The 17,909-nt window shown below is 42.4% G+C and overlaps 2 protein-coding genes across 2 annotated transcripts in view; one reads left to right on the forward strand and one right to left on the reverse strand.

Moving 5' to 3' along the window:
• T265_15250 (hypothetical protein) overlaps nt 1-3,696 on the forward strand; it is a gene marked incomplete at both ends in the record, with an annotated part of 16,938 nt that extends 13,242 nt beyond the window's left edge. Inside the window, 2 exons of the mRNA XM_009177265.1 lie at nt 624-710; nt 3,641-3,696. Of these exons, the coding sequence (XP_009175529.1) occupies nt 624-710; nt 3,641-3,679 (126 nt within the window). The remainder of the gene's footprint in view (nt 1-623; nt 711-3,640) is intronic.
• T265_15251 (hypothetical protein) overlaps nt 1-17,909 on the reverse strand; it is a gene marked incomplete at both ends in the record, with an annotated part of 51,323 nt that overhangs the window by 30,028 nt on the left and 3,386 nt on the right. The window contains one exon of the mRNA XM_009177264.1: nt 14,172-14,270. Within this exon, the coding sequence (XP_009175528.1) occupies nt 14,172-14,270 (99 nt within the window). The remainder of the gene's footprint in view (nt 1-14,171; nt 14,271-17,909) is intronic.

Below are 17,909 nucleotides of genomic sequence, written 5' to 3' on the forward strand. Positions count from 1 at the left end.
CACACACACACACACACACTTGCGGCTTTCAGCTACGCATTCAGTAGCCCTTTTGAAGACAAGACACTATACTGGTATATTGCGAACTAGTGTGCGACACCTACTTTCACCTCGAATAAGCAGAATATTTCTTCTGTGATCCAGAACTTCCGTGGGCGAATTACTGTTTATCATAGACACTTCTGGATCATTCTCCTCTTACTCTTAGACGACTCACCGTATCACCTTGAGTGTTTCGAGCTTGAACGTCACTGAAAATGATCAATTTCCAAATTATTGCCGAAATCTGTTTCCGAGATAAGCAACGGGGTAACGGTTGTATGGAGGGTACGTTTTCATTTTGAGTCACCGTAATAAGTAAGGAAATATCACTTGCGTGTTGATGGAAATCCTTGCCCGGTGTACACCGGGAGCGTAATTTTCATTTAACGATCTATACTTTTGCTAATATTCTCCACCCTCTTTCAATAGGTGGCACCGATTGAAGACAGCATGTCGTTCTGTTTAGGGATAGGCGTTTCTACACAATATTTGTTGTGTGTACAAGTATTAAGTTTTCGAAATCGTTCACGCTTGATTTCCAACGTTTACCTGGTCCCAATTTCCTTCCTCAAACATTTTAGCGCCTGATTCTATGTAGAGTGAGCCTACCGGACGCTGACAGCTACAAGGATTGTCCCTGGGATGCCATTCGGGAAGCCACCGTCGTGGTTAGTTCTTTTCTCTTTTGACGGCATGAGTATTGGTCGTTTTTATTAGCCTTCACAAACGTCACTTGAAGCCAATCATTGTTTAGGTATTCCGTATGGTTTTTACAAGAAAGAACTCTCCCCAGATAGGTGAATTACTCACAGTTTATGATGCTAAGAACGTGTACTCCGAGTGCNGTGCCAGAGAACCGTCTGGGTCGCGAAGCACTTTTTTTTTAGCTCTCTTCTAAGGAAAAGCGGCCTAGAGGTAAACAGTGTCTTACCCGGCAACGAAATATGAAAACACTAACCACTAAATGGAACCAGCGCGATAATTGCTGCTTCCCGGCACTATACTCACTAATGGATATTGGCCATGGCAGAAATGGCCAAATCGAGCAGTCAGTGGCTGTGGAGGATTAAAGCATAGCTATTCAATTTTCGAACAAACTGAACATGCCATCGCCATCACTTTCCGGCGATCGAAAATCTGGTGGCTGTGACCGATGTATCCTTGGTACAGGATTTACAGCTGATAAGTTGATTGAATTTAACTGTTTAATCATTTTACTAACCTAGAAAAGTACGAGTGCCATGAGTGCAAGAGTGTAGCACATAATTTTGGAGAGAATGAATCAGAAGCTTGGATGGAGTTGGGAACATTTGGAGTCTTCCCATATCAAAATGTGCGAGATTTAGAAACATCTTGTTGGCACTTTTATCTCACACCCGTAAGATCGTACTCGATAAGTCAGTAGAGAGCATCTAGCAGCAACTATTGATCCTTGAAGAGCTCATCACAATGGATATCCAGATTTTTGTGTACAGTTTAAATTTCGCCCATTGTTTTTTTCAAACACTTTGGCTTATTTCACAAGGGACTGCACACTTCCAAAGTAGAATTCACTGTTCAAGACTTTTTTATTATACCGCTTCCGAAAGATCTGAAGATGACAACTTCGCGGAAAATGTTACTTACGTCGTTCTTCATTAATATATCGTTAGTGAAGCAAGCTGTGTGAACGTAATGCACTGCTCACAAGGTTGATGAAAATTCCTCGACAGCCCACGGCCGGTTTCGTCCTTCTTGGGGCTCATCAGGTAGGCGCAGTCCCCGAGTTTCCATCAACCTTATGTTTTACTTGGAAAAATTGCACGAAATTAGCGAGATACATCCATTTGTAAACCAATTTGTTTTCGCGAGAGACTCACCTGGAACATCATAAATGACAGATTCAGCTGTGTTCCAGGTGAGTCTCTCGCGAAAACAAATTGGTTTGCAAATGAGTGTATTTCGCTAAGTTGTGTGAAGTTCGAGGTCCGACTAGAATTTCTATCTATGATCGGCTTTAGTCCTATGTGTTCGCAGTCTGAAGAATGGTCTGACAGGATGCGCGGGCAACTGTTTGCGGTATGCTACAAATGGAGCATCCCCAAATGCTACCGGTTGTGAACAACTCACACAACGCGTGGGTCAGGATTCTGCGCATCGAAAACACCCAAAAAGTTGCAGTTTCAAGCATTGATAAAGCTTTCTCTCGGAATTGCCATTACTGCTCTTTACACCCGAGTGCTTGGCAAAGTACACTTTTGAGGTGCCTATCTCATGAGCGCAGAGAAGAGCGAGATCGGTTGGGGGCTGTAGGAAAGTTTTCAATAGCCTTATGAGTAGTGCGACTGGAAGCTCAGTTGTGGATACCCAGTGAGCTACAAATAACCTTTATTCTTCGTTCTATGCCACACTGGATGCACCTGTGAGGGATATATATGCAGCTGCAATTAGTTGTCTTTTTCTGACTTTCATCCATTAATGGAGCAACATTTTCGGTTCAGTGGGTTTGTTATATTAGACAAACCACAGTGCGTGAGGCGCAGTCTATCGGTATAAATTCGAAACCAAGAAAGTGAGGCAATGATAAAGTGATGCTTGAGAGTCTTCCAGATTTGGCCACTTTTCTCCATATGCGGTTGGCTCAATGACCTTGTGGTTCGCGGATCAGGGGGGTTGGAAATGGAGTGGTTACTGTACGCCCTATTCAAGGGTCCGCGCTCTGTTTTCTGTGTCCTTACACACATATTTGATAGGTTGAGGTTAATGCTAGTGTCGGTGTGTCTGAACTATAGGAATGTTGAATGTCGATTTGGTGTTGGATAACATGAGAATGCCTTAAAGATGTCAAGTTATTTTTTTGGCACCTGAAAATTCGCAGAGGGATAACATTACCACAGTGTAATTTGTGCGCATCAGGCAATCGCCATAGTTGGGTCGAAATTGCAAGTGTTGCTTAGGTTGAATGGTAGTGTAAAAAGCGTTACACACAGTATATCCTGTCCAATCGAAATCTTTCTGGTTGCGATAGATTCGACTCATTTCACACGTAAGATTGCGATGCAAGTGTAGAGTTGCTCGAATGAGGGAACTCAATAGAGCTCACCAATTTCGGAAGCAGTTCAACTCAGTCAACCTAGTGTTAATACAGCCACAACCATTCAGGTATCCTTTTGGTTTGACCATGTCTATGAGCTCTCCTCTTTGTGGTCAGTAATACCACAATCGCAATTTTACCCAATCTTTTCAGAGGAAAGAGTCCAGTCCCTCCACAGGACAAATCAAGTTAGTCTGAATATATTTTAAGTCAACAGCTTTGCTGTTAACTATGTTTTATTCCAAAATAACAACAGTAAGCTGAGGCATGGTTTGCTGACAGTTCTGATCGGCATATTACATACGTTCACTTTTTTTGCTGCATACTAGAGGATGACCCAAACCTGGCAATATAGATGTTCGATTAGGTATCTTTCACTCCGTACAGTTATAAAGATATTTTTGGGGCTTTTGAATTCATTATTTCCGGGTTTCATGCTTCTCCGAATAAGCGTTGTTTGAATGTGTAATCTCATTTTGCTGCATTTTGCTTCAAACGTCAATTAAAAAACTTTCTTCTCTACAGGAAACCCTCATGGACCATTGGAACCCAAGTTGCCGGTGACTTATACATTGCCTCGATCTGTACACTTATCCGTGAGATAAATATATGTAAAGTAAATAGGTGGTGTTTTGGACATCCTACCGGCTTTCGTCAAATACGGCTGAAGCATCCATTCGCCTTTGGAATTTTATCTGGCTAACTACCCAGCTGGATGGTTCCTAGGGAAGCAGACAATTCTCAAGGACAGGTTACCTCGGTGTGCAGTCAGTAGGGTACAGCTTTTCAGCTTTATACTTCTTATTGAAATTAGGTTGGTTCCACTCACTGTAATGCTACTCGAAAAATAATAAGGACATGAACTCAACTCCATATCCCAAGTCTTTGCATAAAGCAAATGTTCATGGGGACTTAACTTCACCAGTTGGTTGTGTAGATACTATCTGCCGCCAACACGCTTCGGCTTTTTTCATGCTGTCTTAGACTAACATAAATGACGTAAGCTCCACTGTGTTGTCTCACATACTTTTTCGATGTTTTACTAGGGAAAAGTGTGAGAAATTAATTCATCTCACAATCATGAATCTCAATGTGTTTTACTATCGCAGCTCTGTTCAGCGGGGATAGCAATATTCTCTTTTCTTGCTTCCATCTTTGCTGCGAAACTACGAACATTTGTCATACGAGCGTACTTCAAAAACAACGAACAACTGTGTTAGGTGGAGTCAGTTTCAGCGCAGACAGACAATAGATTTTGTGGAACATCCTTATTGCTCTGGTCAAAATAGCTTCATTGAACTCACAAAGTGTGAGGTCCATGATACACGACACACGATACACACACGATTGTGACTCATGTGACTGATAATCTTTCTGCTGTAGCACTCTTCCGGTGTCTAGCTCCCATGAGGGCTAAGATACTGCCGGGTTGACCAAGACCGGACAAGAGCAGTGGCGACGCTCAGATTGGTTTCGAGACACGAACCTTCCGGCGAATAAGTTCGCGACCAAACCGCTGAGCTGTATCGGCCCATCTTATTCGGTCGCAGTTTCCATGACATGATGTGATATCGATGACTTGGGAGCACATGCAGTACTTTGCCTCATGTTTGGTTCTTGATTAATCATTTCTAGCAATCCCACAAGGGATGTCCAGTCCTTCTTTTTTGTCTCTTCTGTTTTTCCACTGTGAACCGCGTTCACGAGTACGGTGATTCTGGTCGTTTATTTCCTTGTCACAGACAAAGATAAAGAAACACGCTAGAAGAGTGACAATCTATCGAAGGCAACGAGGGGGAGCAAATATGGGAAGTTGGGTTGGTTGAATGGATAGAACAAGCCATTAGTTTCGTGGTTTAGCTGAGTGGGTTGAATGGATAAAAAGGAGCCATTGGTTTCGTGATTTAGCCGTATAGGGGATGGTCTCCAATCGCCGACTAGATAGATCTCTGGGTCCTAGGCTTGTAGGAACGCATGCATTAATGTGTCCAAGTCGGCGAGTTTGACTTACCGCTTTTTCCACGTCATAGCTTGTCTACCTGCTGTGTTTCAATGACAAATACTGCGCGACATGATGGCAATAAATCGAACTGTGAAGAATTGCAGAAAGTACCGATTAATTACGAGATGCCTAAAGAATTGCAGAATTTTCCGATGATGAGAGAAAGTATGAGACACATGGCGTACATGCTTATCGTAGTTTAAAAGCAGTGGTATTCTGTGAATACCCTGTATTTTTCACCGAATCATGTGAGACGATCATTACGTCACCCGTTCATCACCGAACTATGTGAGACGAGCATGGCGTCACACCGGATATGTTCTGTGATGGAAATAATTTCAAGCAACTCGATCTTGGTGCCTGCAAATACAAATGATACGGCTTGACAGAATTCTCCCATTTCAATCATCCGTTCGGAAACGTCATGGAAACTGTTCAGTAATAAGGGACCAAAATCCATTAAGTACACCGTTACCGTTTCATTTTTGACTGGTTTCGTCCAAGCATTCTGAAACGCTGCTACCATAGCTAGAAGGCAAGGCTATTCACAACGAATGGAAACCAGCTGATTGGTGAGGTTTACCGCGAAGTGAGAATCATACACTTTCGGGGAATTGCCGTTAATCTAATTAAGGTTCCATATACATATTTCGAAGTTTCTTATGAACACGGATCCCTAAAATTGGCGGTTTTTGACACACTGGATCTAGTCTTTTCACACATTTGAGGACTAATGTAATATTTTCCTTCATCTCATATCCGTGAACTTCCCGTTGTAAGACGTTCAAATAGTGCGTTGAGGATTTGTGCATCTTTGTATACCTTGAAACTGACTTCTGAGTGATAGGAAGGCTTTGGATTTGCATCACTAATCCACGAAGCTGTGCAATTCATGCGTAAAACACTCAGTGGAACAAATCCAGTCTTAATGGTGCTTTAGCGCGAGCTGGTTAGAGTGAAATCCATCGTTTGAGTTACCACAACCAACCGACAACTCGGTCATACACAATGGTCATCCACACATTGCGTGATCATACTTAATGGTTTTGAATGGCGTGTTTGTCAAAAAAGGCATTGTTTCACTTGTTGCCAGTCTGAACACTTCAAAAAGCTGGATGTAGCGACAGTAACTTTCAATAGCTACTCAAATTGTACTATCTTGTACCGTGAGCACTGTGAATACACATCTTGAGCACACCTTGCTAATCGAAATATTAGTTTCCTCATTGACGTGCAGTCGTGGATGATGAGCTGAGTTTCGCAATTAATTTTTAAAATTATCCGATTTTGCACTAGTTTTCAGTTAAAAAGCTTAACTGAGGCGAAGGGCAACATCTGCTTTATCATGAATAGGTGTTGAGTTGGCTTCAAAAGATCAAGGAACCTTGCGAACCGCATTTTCGATGTAAGGTTAAAAAACACTTGTGATAAACTTTCAAGGTTGTCCTTCACGAATCGAATCCTATCTTCTAACATTCGTCTTATGACATTATCTTTACCATGAGTCCCGTAAATCGCCGTGGTTGCTTTTTGTACGTTACATCCCGGAGTAAAATTCTTCCTCCTCTTTTATTTAATGAGCCTTAGCTCCAGATGCATGCACTGACTTTTTACCTAGAAAAACTGAATCAAACACATTAATGTCTCGGCTGTCTAAAAGCCTTCCGAAATGCAACCAGACGCAACCACGCCATAGCATTTAGATTAGCTCAACCTTATTCTTGGCCATACGTCTCACCTAGATCACCCACAATTAGGGAGATCAGCATCTTTCTAGAAAGTGCGCCAGCGGAGTAAATATCACACACAAGTACGAATATCCAGTGTAACCAGCTGCATCATTGCTGATCAAATTGAGGTATTCATAGTGGGGTTTTATAACCTTCTCAGTTGCCGCTACTCTTGCCAACGACTGCGTGAAGCTAAATCTACTATTATGTAATCATTTCCCCTCCAAAACCTGTGTGCAAACACGTCTGGCTTCCTTTTCCATCGTATACCCTAGAGGCACCATCTAATTCAAATGTGCCAGTCCCTTTCATCCAAGGTTGAAAGTGGAACTTGCCATCCACATCTTCAACCCGACCTCCCACTAATCCCTCTGATTTCCTCCACGTCCGCGATAAAATTGACTCTAACTGTGACACCATCATTCAATGGCCAATTATTCACCCACAGTAAATGATTTACTGAAGCGAATAATAAAAGCAGTGATTATAGCTAACTTCCTCTTGGCCTTCTCACGATACGGATCGCTCGATCGAAGATGTACTTAATACCACTCCGGTTGTCTTATTCGTGCCACCATCGCCATGTGCTTATTTTCCCCATGGTTATCTGATTTCCCTCCAACCCTTTCCGCATCCGCCGAATGGAATACACTTGCACTTTCGTTTTCCTATCTCGAGAAACACCTACGGATGACCGGAGACCTACAGTCCGTTTCATCCCTTCCCGTCAACAGCAAATAACTTCCGCATGTAGTGACGTGGATGCAGCGTCAAGCATGGGGTTCTATCACTAGGTTGAGTTTTTTCTCCATTAACCACCGACCTCGTCTTGAGTTTTTGAGCTGCTACGCACGACGTACAGCAGCAACCTAGACCTTATCCCTTACTTACTTACTTACACCTACTCAACCATGGAATCATTGAGTTGCTCCCCCTGACTATTGTCACAAAGTCAATCCAAATATCGTTCCAACTTTCAGTTCACAGCTGCCCTCCGTACTTTCTCACAGGTGTTCAGCTCAGTGTTCAGTCCAAGTACTGTTCATCTACTAGCTCAGTTGGACGTCCGCTTCAAAACCACCATTTATATAACGATAACATAGCTGCTCGTTACCGTACTCCATCTTCTAATTTCAAATCACATTAGGTCCCAACACACCCATCATTTGTGAATATTCAGCACACCTGGTTGGGAGTCTGAGGTTATCTTGAAAAATTTCTGTGGACATTCCGCTTTGTGAATGAAGTCGATCTATGCCGAAAGGCCGAGAATCATCAGCAGTGCGCATCTTAGAAATCTCCAAGGAGATTGTAACTCACTACCTCCTGGCTTATAGTTAGGGATTTAGCCGTTCAGCTACAAGGGCTAATAAGTAGTGTGTGCAGGTTATACTTACACCGGATACAGCGCCAAATATCCTTAAGTCACGGAATTCACGTCATCTGGTCACGTGTTAACTGGCTGCTCTTGTGACGACTTCTCCCTTGGAACATCCATTTTTTACCTGAGAAGCTAATGGGTTGTAGGTAGTGTGACGAGTTTCGTCAATTTTCAATGAAGAGTTGATCCTGTCAGTGGAGATCTATGCTGGAAAACTGAGAAGCATTGTATGTCTATACCATTCTTATTGTGAAGCATTGGTAGCGCGTAGCTCGCGAGACATACACGACGAAATCTCGACTGAGCATACACATTCCTGTATGATAATAGCTGTCGGTTTGGCACACAATCAGGTAATACTGAGGCAGTCGTGCGCATCCACTAAATTATCAAGTATATGCCATGACCATTTCGCGTGATAGATCGTCGCTCAGGACCAACTGGAGGGTTTTTAATTAACATACCTCAACCTTGACAATCTGTCCCTTGGTGTCCACTGCATTTCAAACAGACCTTTCATTTCGTGCGGTTGCCTTTTGAAGTTTGGCATTATATAAACGTGAGTATTCGGTATGGGACAGCTGTGGGTTTTTTACTCGTCATCTCGCATATCGTTATAACTGAGGTCTAATGTTACAAATGTAAGATGCTCGTTTCTTTCATGTGTCGCACTCTGAAAGATATAATGTGGACTCTCTTGAGCTTAACCGAGTAGGCACTGCTTAATACCATCCTACTAGTGTTTTCATTCACTTCTGTTGACTTCGCCTGATTGAGGGAGAGAGGGCATTGGCCGATTAAAGCACTCTTCTTACGTAACACCAGATGTGACACAGGAAATAAAAGTGGCTGTTTATTCGACATAGCAGAGAAAATGCTTGCTTGCTATTTTGGATGGGATGTCAATGGAGCTCCTTGCGGGCTGTCTTCTTGCAGTTACCCGAAGAGAAACTCATTAAAGTTAAGTGTCTCGCACCGACAAAACAACACAACCCTTACTGTAGCCTGGTACACACGACCCTTAAGATCTAGTGAGATGCCCTTTTGACGCCATAAGTGACTACTTCCTCTCAGACCTGCATGTAGGATTGCAAAAAGTACCAAGCACCAAATCACCCTTGTTTTTGTTCACTGCCTTGTGCACTCGATGGAGGCGTAACTCTTTCATCAGGTGAACACAATAATGACATCTTTCTTAAGCGGTATCCTCAGAATGCGAGGATAATCCCAGGGCATTTTTGAAAACATTTGTGGTGTTGAATGGATGGTTTATCAACCCTAACAACGATTTTATATTTTTCTCCCCTTCACTGGTAGTCAGTCTGCAAATAAACTTTGAACCTTGTACACCCTTTACATCATGGTATTTCTAAAAAATAGATTAGAGTAGTACGAAGCATTCCGTTAGGTTGGGCGCGAGGGGAACGGAAATAATTTCGTGGAGTAGTGTTTGAATTGATTCATACTGTCAATCATCAGTAACTTATAATTGTTTCACCCTTACAATATATATTCAAACGCTGGTATTCTCAAAGATATATCAGCTTGTTGATCAGGCAAGTGGGTGTTTGACGGAAATCAGTTGTGACCGGCTTGACAAAAGATACGTCTGGTCAGTGAAATCCAGGGTAACACAAATGACAATGGTATTCAACGCAGTACGCAGAATGATGGTCTTCACTGAGTTTTCGAATGGGCATACTGCAGTGCGCATGTTGATTGGTGTGTGATTCTAAGTTTCTCAAACTGCGTCGTAGTTAACAAAGTTTTTGTTGGCGTGGCTCATTCGAACAACTGGTAACACGGGTGCATTAATTTCTGTCACTAATGTTGTGAAATGAGATAGTTTGACTCCTATTGTCTCGATCAGTAAGATGTTCATTCATTAACATGTCCGTGCCATTGCTGCATTCATTGTGCGCAGAATCCTTGTGGGACTGGATTCCATTTTCTCTGTCTATAAGTGAATGCGCAGCACCTCGTGACAATGTTGCGAGATATGGGTAGTTTGAAGGATCAAGAACCAAGCAACAATTTGTTTCATACAAACCGCAGTTAGACTGTTCAACATGCTTGGTAGTTCATCTCCATGACTACGCGACGATCAGAAGGGATGTCTACACGCCGTTTGTTGGTTGAGAGAAACTGAATTCAGGGATCTCCAGATAAAATTTCCCGGATAATCAGTCGTTTGAAAAAATCGGTACAAACGAGTTTTCCTTGACCTCTGCTTGCGCTTTGTTGTGGTGTGTTTTGCCCAGTTTGAACAGCGTTCGTACTCAGCGCTGTTTGTTGGATTTCGGATGTTTACCACGGTAATGCACCATTTCGTTCGTCTTAGTCGCTTTCCTGCGGACTTCTGTTTGTACTAGTCTGATTGGCAGACTGGTTTTAAGCACGTCCATTGGTGCTAGTTTTCCATCCCCTTCGTGTTCTTCAACCGTAGGTTCGATGTCATCGAAAACGCTGTTTGGTGACTGACTTGTTAGTTTTTTTTCCAAACGATGCTGAAATGGTTGCTCACACAGTGGATCTATAATTTTGGACTTATATAGTGAGGCACAAGTGATTCCAACTTTTGATTCTGGCCTGCTTGATGAGTCCTAAGATTGGCGACCCTATTGGTGCTGCTCTCAGTTTTTTGCACTATTCTTCGGCTAGTGCAAATTCTGTGGAATTAGGTAGCTCACAGATGGTAGCATAGTTTGGTAATTCTCCTGGATTTCAACAGCTGTCCAGTGGTTCAGCAACAGTTATCTACACGGATTTGATTTTCACGAATGTAAATAGTGAGGTCGTATCGACTGATACCATAAGTTCGTCTCCTTAGTTCCATATGTCTTTTAGTGGGAGCAAAAGCTGTTTTGGGTTGCTAACTGATCGTGGGGCTCTGTTGATACAAATCCCAGCTTTTTCCACAGTTCTTCTGAAAAGTTGTGCGCGGGTGTTTCTGAGAGGAGTGAGATGGACATTGGTGGTATTTTTTTTATTTATATGCCTTTGGAAATCGACAGAGGTAAGCAGTATTCGAGCCGAGCCGCACTCCCCCAGTATCCCTCCTTTGTTGTAATCTATTGCATGACTTGGGATCTTGTAAGATTTGTGTTGATTTTGTGCGTCTTTTGTTTGATCGTCTTCCGTACGATGAAATGTAGTTGTGTTCTCTAGTATAGTCTGCGCTTTGTTTAGATGGACCGCATTGTCCAGGATGAGTGTCAGGCATCGCTTGTCGGCTGGTAGAATGACGATGGATTCGTCTTTGCCAGATTTTCTACCACAACCTTTTCCCCAGTGCAGTAACAACCAACCCTTTTATTGCACGGGTGACTAAAACGACGATTTTACGGAGTAGTTGTTGAGTATCCTCACTGATCGCAACATATTTCATCGCTGCCCCTAGAATGATGAGATAATACAGATTGACGGAAGCGGGTTTGAGCTCTTGTATGGGAACGTTCCATTCCGCCCATGTGAAGCGTCTTCTGGAGGTATTTTTGACTCATAACTTGATGCGTTTGTTTTCTTTTACTGAATTTGTTCCCAATTTTGTCTTTCTTGTCTCCGCTGTTTGACCTAACTCTTTGTGGTACTGATGTACTGAGTTGCTGTAGAAGTTCTGGTCCCATTGTTCTTAGTGAGGTTTTCATTTTTTAAATATTTCCTGGATGACTATCATCATCCCACCACTATCACACCACTATCCGTTTGGCGTACTGTCTGGCTGGTGCCTGAGTCCGTAGGTGACATGGTGGTGGTTGGTAGGTAATGCTGCTCTGAGAACGCATTTTCACATGCATTCATGGAGGAAGTTGTACTGTTGTCGCGTAAGCGCTTGTCGGCAGGCGACAGTCTTCTAAAGTAGAGCCGTCTTGGCTGCACAGTGCCAGAATTTGTTGATGATGTTCCGCATCTAAACACTCACTATTACTCACTTCAATAATTGAAATGAGTTGAATTCTAAATAATCAATGGATGCATCGTTGTAAGCGGTTTGTGTCATTTGCTCAATGGATACAACACAATAATAAGCTCCCTCCTGGGTGCATCCTTAAGGAATCGTTTCGCCCTACATTATTGCTATGAAGGTTTCCGAATGCTCACTATTTCCGTCACTATGGGGTGTGATGCAATGATGAAGGCAGAGAAGAGGCAACGGAATCGAGGCTGTTCTCTGTCCGTAAGTGCTGAGCTGAAGATCTGCCACCAACTTGAACTCCATCTTATTAAGGAGAGATGACCCTTCTTACCACTATTTGAGAATATTTTTATATTAGACAACTTAGCGATAGAAAGAGTACTAATTGTTCATCGGTGGCATCCTTCTGTTGCGGAGCTGCCACGCAACCCGAAAGAGCAACGACGAATGAGGTACTTCTAGGTTACCGAACCCAGAAGGAGCTAGTTGAAAAGCCAGGATCGCGGTTGGTTAGAGTCACCTCTCCGTACTCACTGACTGATAAGGTGCTCAGTTCTTATTAAGCTTCCTTGATCGCTTTTGGCTGAAACAATGAGTAAACTGTGTATCCAGGCAAGAAAGTGTCGAGCTGATATCATATGATGCTTCCAAGTGAAATCTTTCTTACATTGTAGCCCTCCGGAAGATGTCGCTTCAGAAAAGCTAGAATCTGATACTGCAAGAACATTTGTGTGCCTATCGGGTATCTGGCGGTATCATGCTAATTGGGTTCTTATGAAAATTAGACAAGATTTATACAGTATCTCTTTGGTTTATTCCCATCTTTCTCGCATCCGTATGAAGGATGGATGTGCATAAACCTCAACAAGTCTTGTTTACTGTCTTGTGGAAGTTACCAAAGCCGAACCCCACGTGTTTGCGTAAAACGAAGCATCCCGTTTGGTTGACAACCACACAAAAACCATTGACACCCTGGTTGATTTAGGAGAAGTGTCACGAGATCACTTAAAACTAGAGTAAATAAAGTAGACTGTGAGAAGTATTCTGAGTATATCGGACTGCCGGGCGTCAGAGATACACACTAAGACAATGAATAGCATCTTCAATTCTGTATCCTGATAAAGCACCTCGAAACTTTCATGCACTGATCTACTACCATACCAAGACGGAATTTTCAAAAAAAAATTCTTTCTGTGACGTCTGAGTCAAACCCTACGCAAATGTGACATTGTTGAGAGATATCTAGTGTAACCCAAAGTGAATGCAATTTACGTCAATCGAGGGTACATGGCAATGACACACACGAGAACCATCTACACAATCAGAAGGGCTCAGCAATTCGGAGCGAAATTACGTCACTTCGGTGTCTGTCTCATGAAAATAACCGTCATTCAAGAGGGCTCTTCTTGCTATGTACTGGGGTCGAGCATTTCGATTTAATCTACCGAAACTCCACACAGCTTCTGTGTTGCATCTGGAACAAGACATGTATCGCAATTGTTCCCATCCAAGTTGCTTCATTATCTGCTAAACAAACGAGAATCGAAATCAAAGCCATTCACTACACTACCCAGTTGCATACTGTTTTAATGCAAGTTGAAGACAGTGTTATTTTCAACCACCGCGTCGTGATGTAAACCTATAAAATGTTTCCTCTGGTTGGTTGCAAATTCCCCAATGAAAATACCACTCAAACTTTCACGTAAAACTCGCTATGAATAAATCAAGAATGGTGAATTTTCTGTAGAGTCCACTACCTTGAGGCAATAGTTTTCAGCAACCAATCATCGCCGGTATGCAACATGCCATTTGGTTTGGTCTGGTCTATAAAGTTTGTCGAGAAGTTTTTTGCTTTATTTTTTCGATTGCATACAAGATAAGACTTTTGGAATGTACACTGATGGAAATTATTTTTTTAGACCAGATTGAATGTATTGAACTGGTGCTGGTCAATGATCATCAGGTTAGACAGGTTGTTCGACACTCTTTGAAACTTTGAAAATTGTTTTTGTTTCCACCACATCCACTATAATAGAATTTGCTGCAAGCCTTTCTTGATTTGTTGAAGAAGTAGCGTACGAATTGGCCATCACAAGTTCCAGATTTCTTTTGTAGACTGCAATACCCTGTGAAGGAAAAGTATGAATATTGTGATCACTGGAAATAGTAACAAGTCAAAAGTGGTAAACACGATTAGTACGTATCTTTGACACAACAGTTTTGGTAACTAGCTTGAACCTTTGTTTACATTTCTACTCGGGACATCCCTGAAACCGTCATAATTACATAATAAGTTCTGAAGGGGTGGGGAAGGGGCGGTAAATCGCCATATGCGACACTACGTGACAATCGAAAACGTGATTCGTCTTGTTGTTACCTGTTTGGCCTTTCCATCTACAGAGTTAACAACCTTCGCATACGTTCAGTTCTCAATAAGCATGCCCCTGTAAACTGTCCTAATCAAGTAAACCACAGAGGACTGACCTATCTGTGAAGGAAAGTCCGAAGGGAACTGAGAAAAATCGCTGATGATAACGTTTGTACTTTGACGCTCAGCCGCAGTTCACCTTGAATTGACCCTTATGGTTTACGACTCGTAGGATGACGTTTCAAAAAAGGAATACGTTCCACTCGCAAAAGTTGGAACTTCATGTCGGAGGCATTAAACGCTCACAAGCCACATGTTACGAATTACGGCACAATGATTTGAGTGTTCAAAGATGGAGCTGGAAGCACCTGACCGAATTCCTGTTCAATTTTGCGTTCACGTTAGAATCGGACATCAGAAAAAAATAAAATGCAGTACACCAGAGGCTTCTCGGCTCTGCCTCATCATATGCAGAGACGACTGGCACCGTCTGTTTAATGTCACGAAGATTAGAGTCAAAGTTGTTTGAGGACCAAACAATTGGAGTTGAGCAGTGATGCAGTTGCCTTGTTTCTATTCCGAATTCGTTTAATCGGAGGGACGTCAGTTTGTCTGCGTACATTGCAGTAGGTTGCATGAAAATTCAACCTAAGCCAACAAGTTCCTCTTTTAGTACCGTACGACATAATGGCGTCCATCAGACGTCCATCAGGTGTCCATCAGTTCATCAAACAAATTTTCGACTTTCAGTTTTTGCAAATTTTGAACAAAGCCAGTGTGATACTTCTTCAGAGGCCGGCTAATAATTTGTTTATCAAACGTGCCCCACAGAATGCACTGTTTATCGGCACTTTGGGGCATGACTGAGTTTGAGAGCATCAGGGTTGAAACCGAACGTAATCTCGCTCATCCGAACCTCACTAAATATGTTATTTAGACTTGGTCAAGGTCAGCGGGTCACCAGTCTGTCGGATGGAAACGCTTATTAACCATTTGTTTATACCAGCATTTAGGTACACCCGTACGTCATTTTGAATATGCCTTCCAGTCATTTGTTTGGACTATTTTGAGGTTAGTACTTTTTCAATCGGTGTGTCGTGAAGCAGTTCCGAATGATAACGCACATGTTATCTAACAACACTGCATCCAAAATAGCAAGCGTGTGTTTCAGTTCAGTGAGTGGATAACAGTGAATACCGCCTTTGATTGTGTACTCCTAGTGTGCACATGACTGAGGTTTTTGGCTTAATCTGGTGAAATGTAAGAAACACTCTAGTGTATCAGTGGCTATCGTCTGTAGCGGATTCCATGAGTGACTTCTTAAGATTCTCCTAAAGACTGAATAATATTGCCTGGCAAACCGAATATTTGGGGTCAGTAGCGAACGGCGTCGAAATCTGGGAAGGTCTAATGTGCACATCATGGATCGGTTTTCACCAACTAGGGTGCGAACAATTGAACGTTTTGGAATCACTGCGTATGCAGAGCTTGCAGCGTGTGCCAGTCACAAGTAGGCAAAAATTATTTAAAGAACAAATGCGATTAATTGGAGGAATTGTTACTGCATCATACAGAGTTATCCAAAAGTTCGATGGAGTAAAGGAGGCACAAGCGCTGAACATTATTCCAGCCACAACTATGGTTTAACTCAGCACAGGATGCAGACATTTGTCAACATACTCCGGCTTCTTAAATCATCGTCATACTTATTTATGTAATCTTCGGTGTTAACAGCAGTTCCATTCAAAGTGCCATTCCTTTGTTGATGAAGGAATATGAAATACACAAAATTTCTCAAGGTTAACTTTCGTTCTAGGGAGTGGTTGCATAAAGTACTACCAACGGTAATAAGATGTGTGTGTGTGTAAACGTTAAAACTTACATTCGTAACAGTGAACTGCCGTCGCAACGACCGCAAGGACAAAGATTATGCGATGCATCACTGACGAATCTCTAAATACTTGATCTTCAAAGGACCGAAGATTTTATACTCTGCGAAGTTTCGAGGGAAACGCGATTAATACGGTGTGTGTGTGTTTGATTCGTGGAGAAACACGAGGTATACGGTGCCAGGGTTCAGATATGCAAATTACAAACATCCAGGAATTTTCTGAACGAGGGCCGAACCACAAGGTTACATCGTATTCTTGATTGTTGACTTAATGCATTCGATCTTATCTAAATCGCATTTCATCAAGGGTCATCCTAAGTTACCGATCTTTCGTTCGAACTTCGCGAGTAAACTGAACGACGTGCCAGCCATGGTGCAAAATATCTGGCTTCCAGTTACCTGATACGGAGTTGAAGCTCAACGGGGTAATGGAAGTTATCAACAAGGATAACATATGGCAAATAAGATACTGTGGTTCTGAAGAGAAACTGGCGTTCCTCCTGCCTTACTACAGCCATTGTTGTTTAATGGGCCAAGAGAACGATAATTTCAGAATTCGTCGCGAAAATTAAGCCGCACTCTAACTTCCGAAGCATATGTTTTCTGTGATTGGTTTTCGTGGTCCGCATCTGTGTGTGTTTCGTATTGAAATGGGTCGCGGTCATTTATCCCAATTAGGATACCCAAGTGACATTTAGGTGAAGTTATGGATAGGACTATCTGAATATCGATGCATATCGATCCATCAGCATGGATCAGTTCCCTTCAAGCCCAGGAGTTGCTGTTCCTTGACTGCCATCCACATGTTGAGGTTTCACCGCTGATTTTCTCGTCATCATGGGAAGTTACAACGTTCGTATAAAGTCCAGCTAGGTATCAAGAAGTCAGTAACAATTACAAATCAATGAATGATTTGTATTTCAGAATGCAGATCCAGTCTCCCTACTTAGTTGTTTAGTGATGATGCACGCTACGCATTAGACGTATATATTAATGCACCGACCGCTCTTTTGGCCCTGCGTTCAACTGCCCAACGAATTTTATTAGTAACTTCGATTTAGTGTGCATCCTTAGAGGGTGTAAATCTCTAGGTAGCATGTTTCGCTGGTCCCATGAATAGCCGCGTATGGGATGCAAAAGGCATATTTGACTTCAGGGAGCGTTGCCCCAAAGCTACAACGGTGGTGTTATTCACCGCACGTGGCACTCTCTACATTAGCTACATACTAGGTCCTATTCAACGGCTACGCTGGGGTCCGCAACAAAACTTTTATGATGCTGATTTTGTAATGATCACCTAAAGCCAGTGGAGATACAAGCCTTTTGGAATGATAAGTGGAATGAATTGTTTGTTCAGATGCGTTCAGCTGTCAAGACTGTTTGGTTAGGTTCCGACATAGAGGAAGAAGAAATCCACGGTTTTGAAATTAAAAGTTGAAAAAAAGGAAACTATTCACAAGGTTGCTGAAAACCTTTCAACACCCCACAACCGGTTTCACCCTTCCT

This window comes from Opisthorchis viverrini (assembly GCF_000715545.1).
Source record: "Opisthorchis viverrini unplaced genomic scaffold opera_v5_407, whole genome shotgun sequence".
In the NCBI taxonomy this organism is placed as follows: Eukaryota; Metazoa; Platyhelminthes; class Trematoda; order Opisthorchiida; family Opisthorchiidae; genus Opisthorchis; species Opisthorchis viverrini.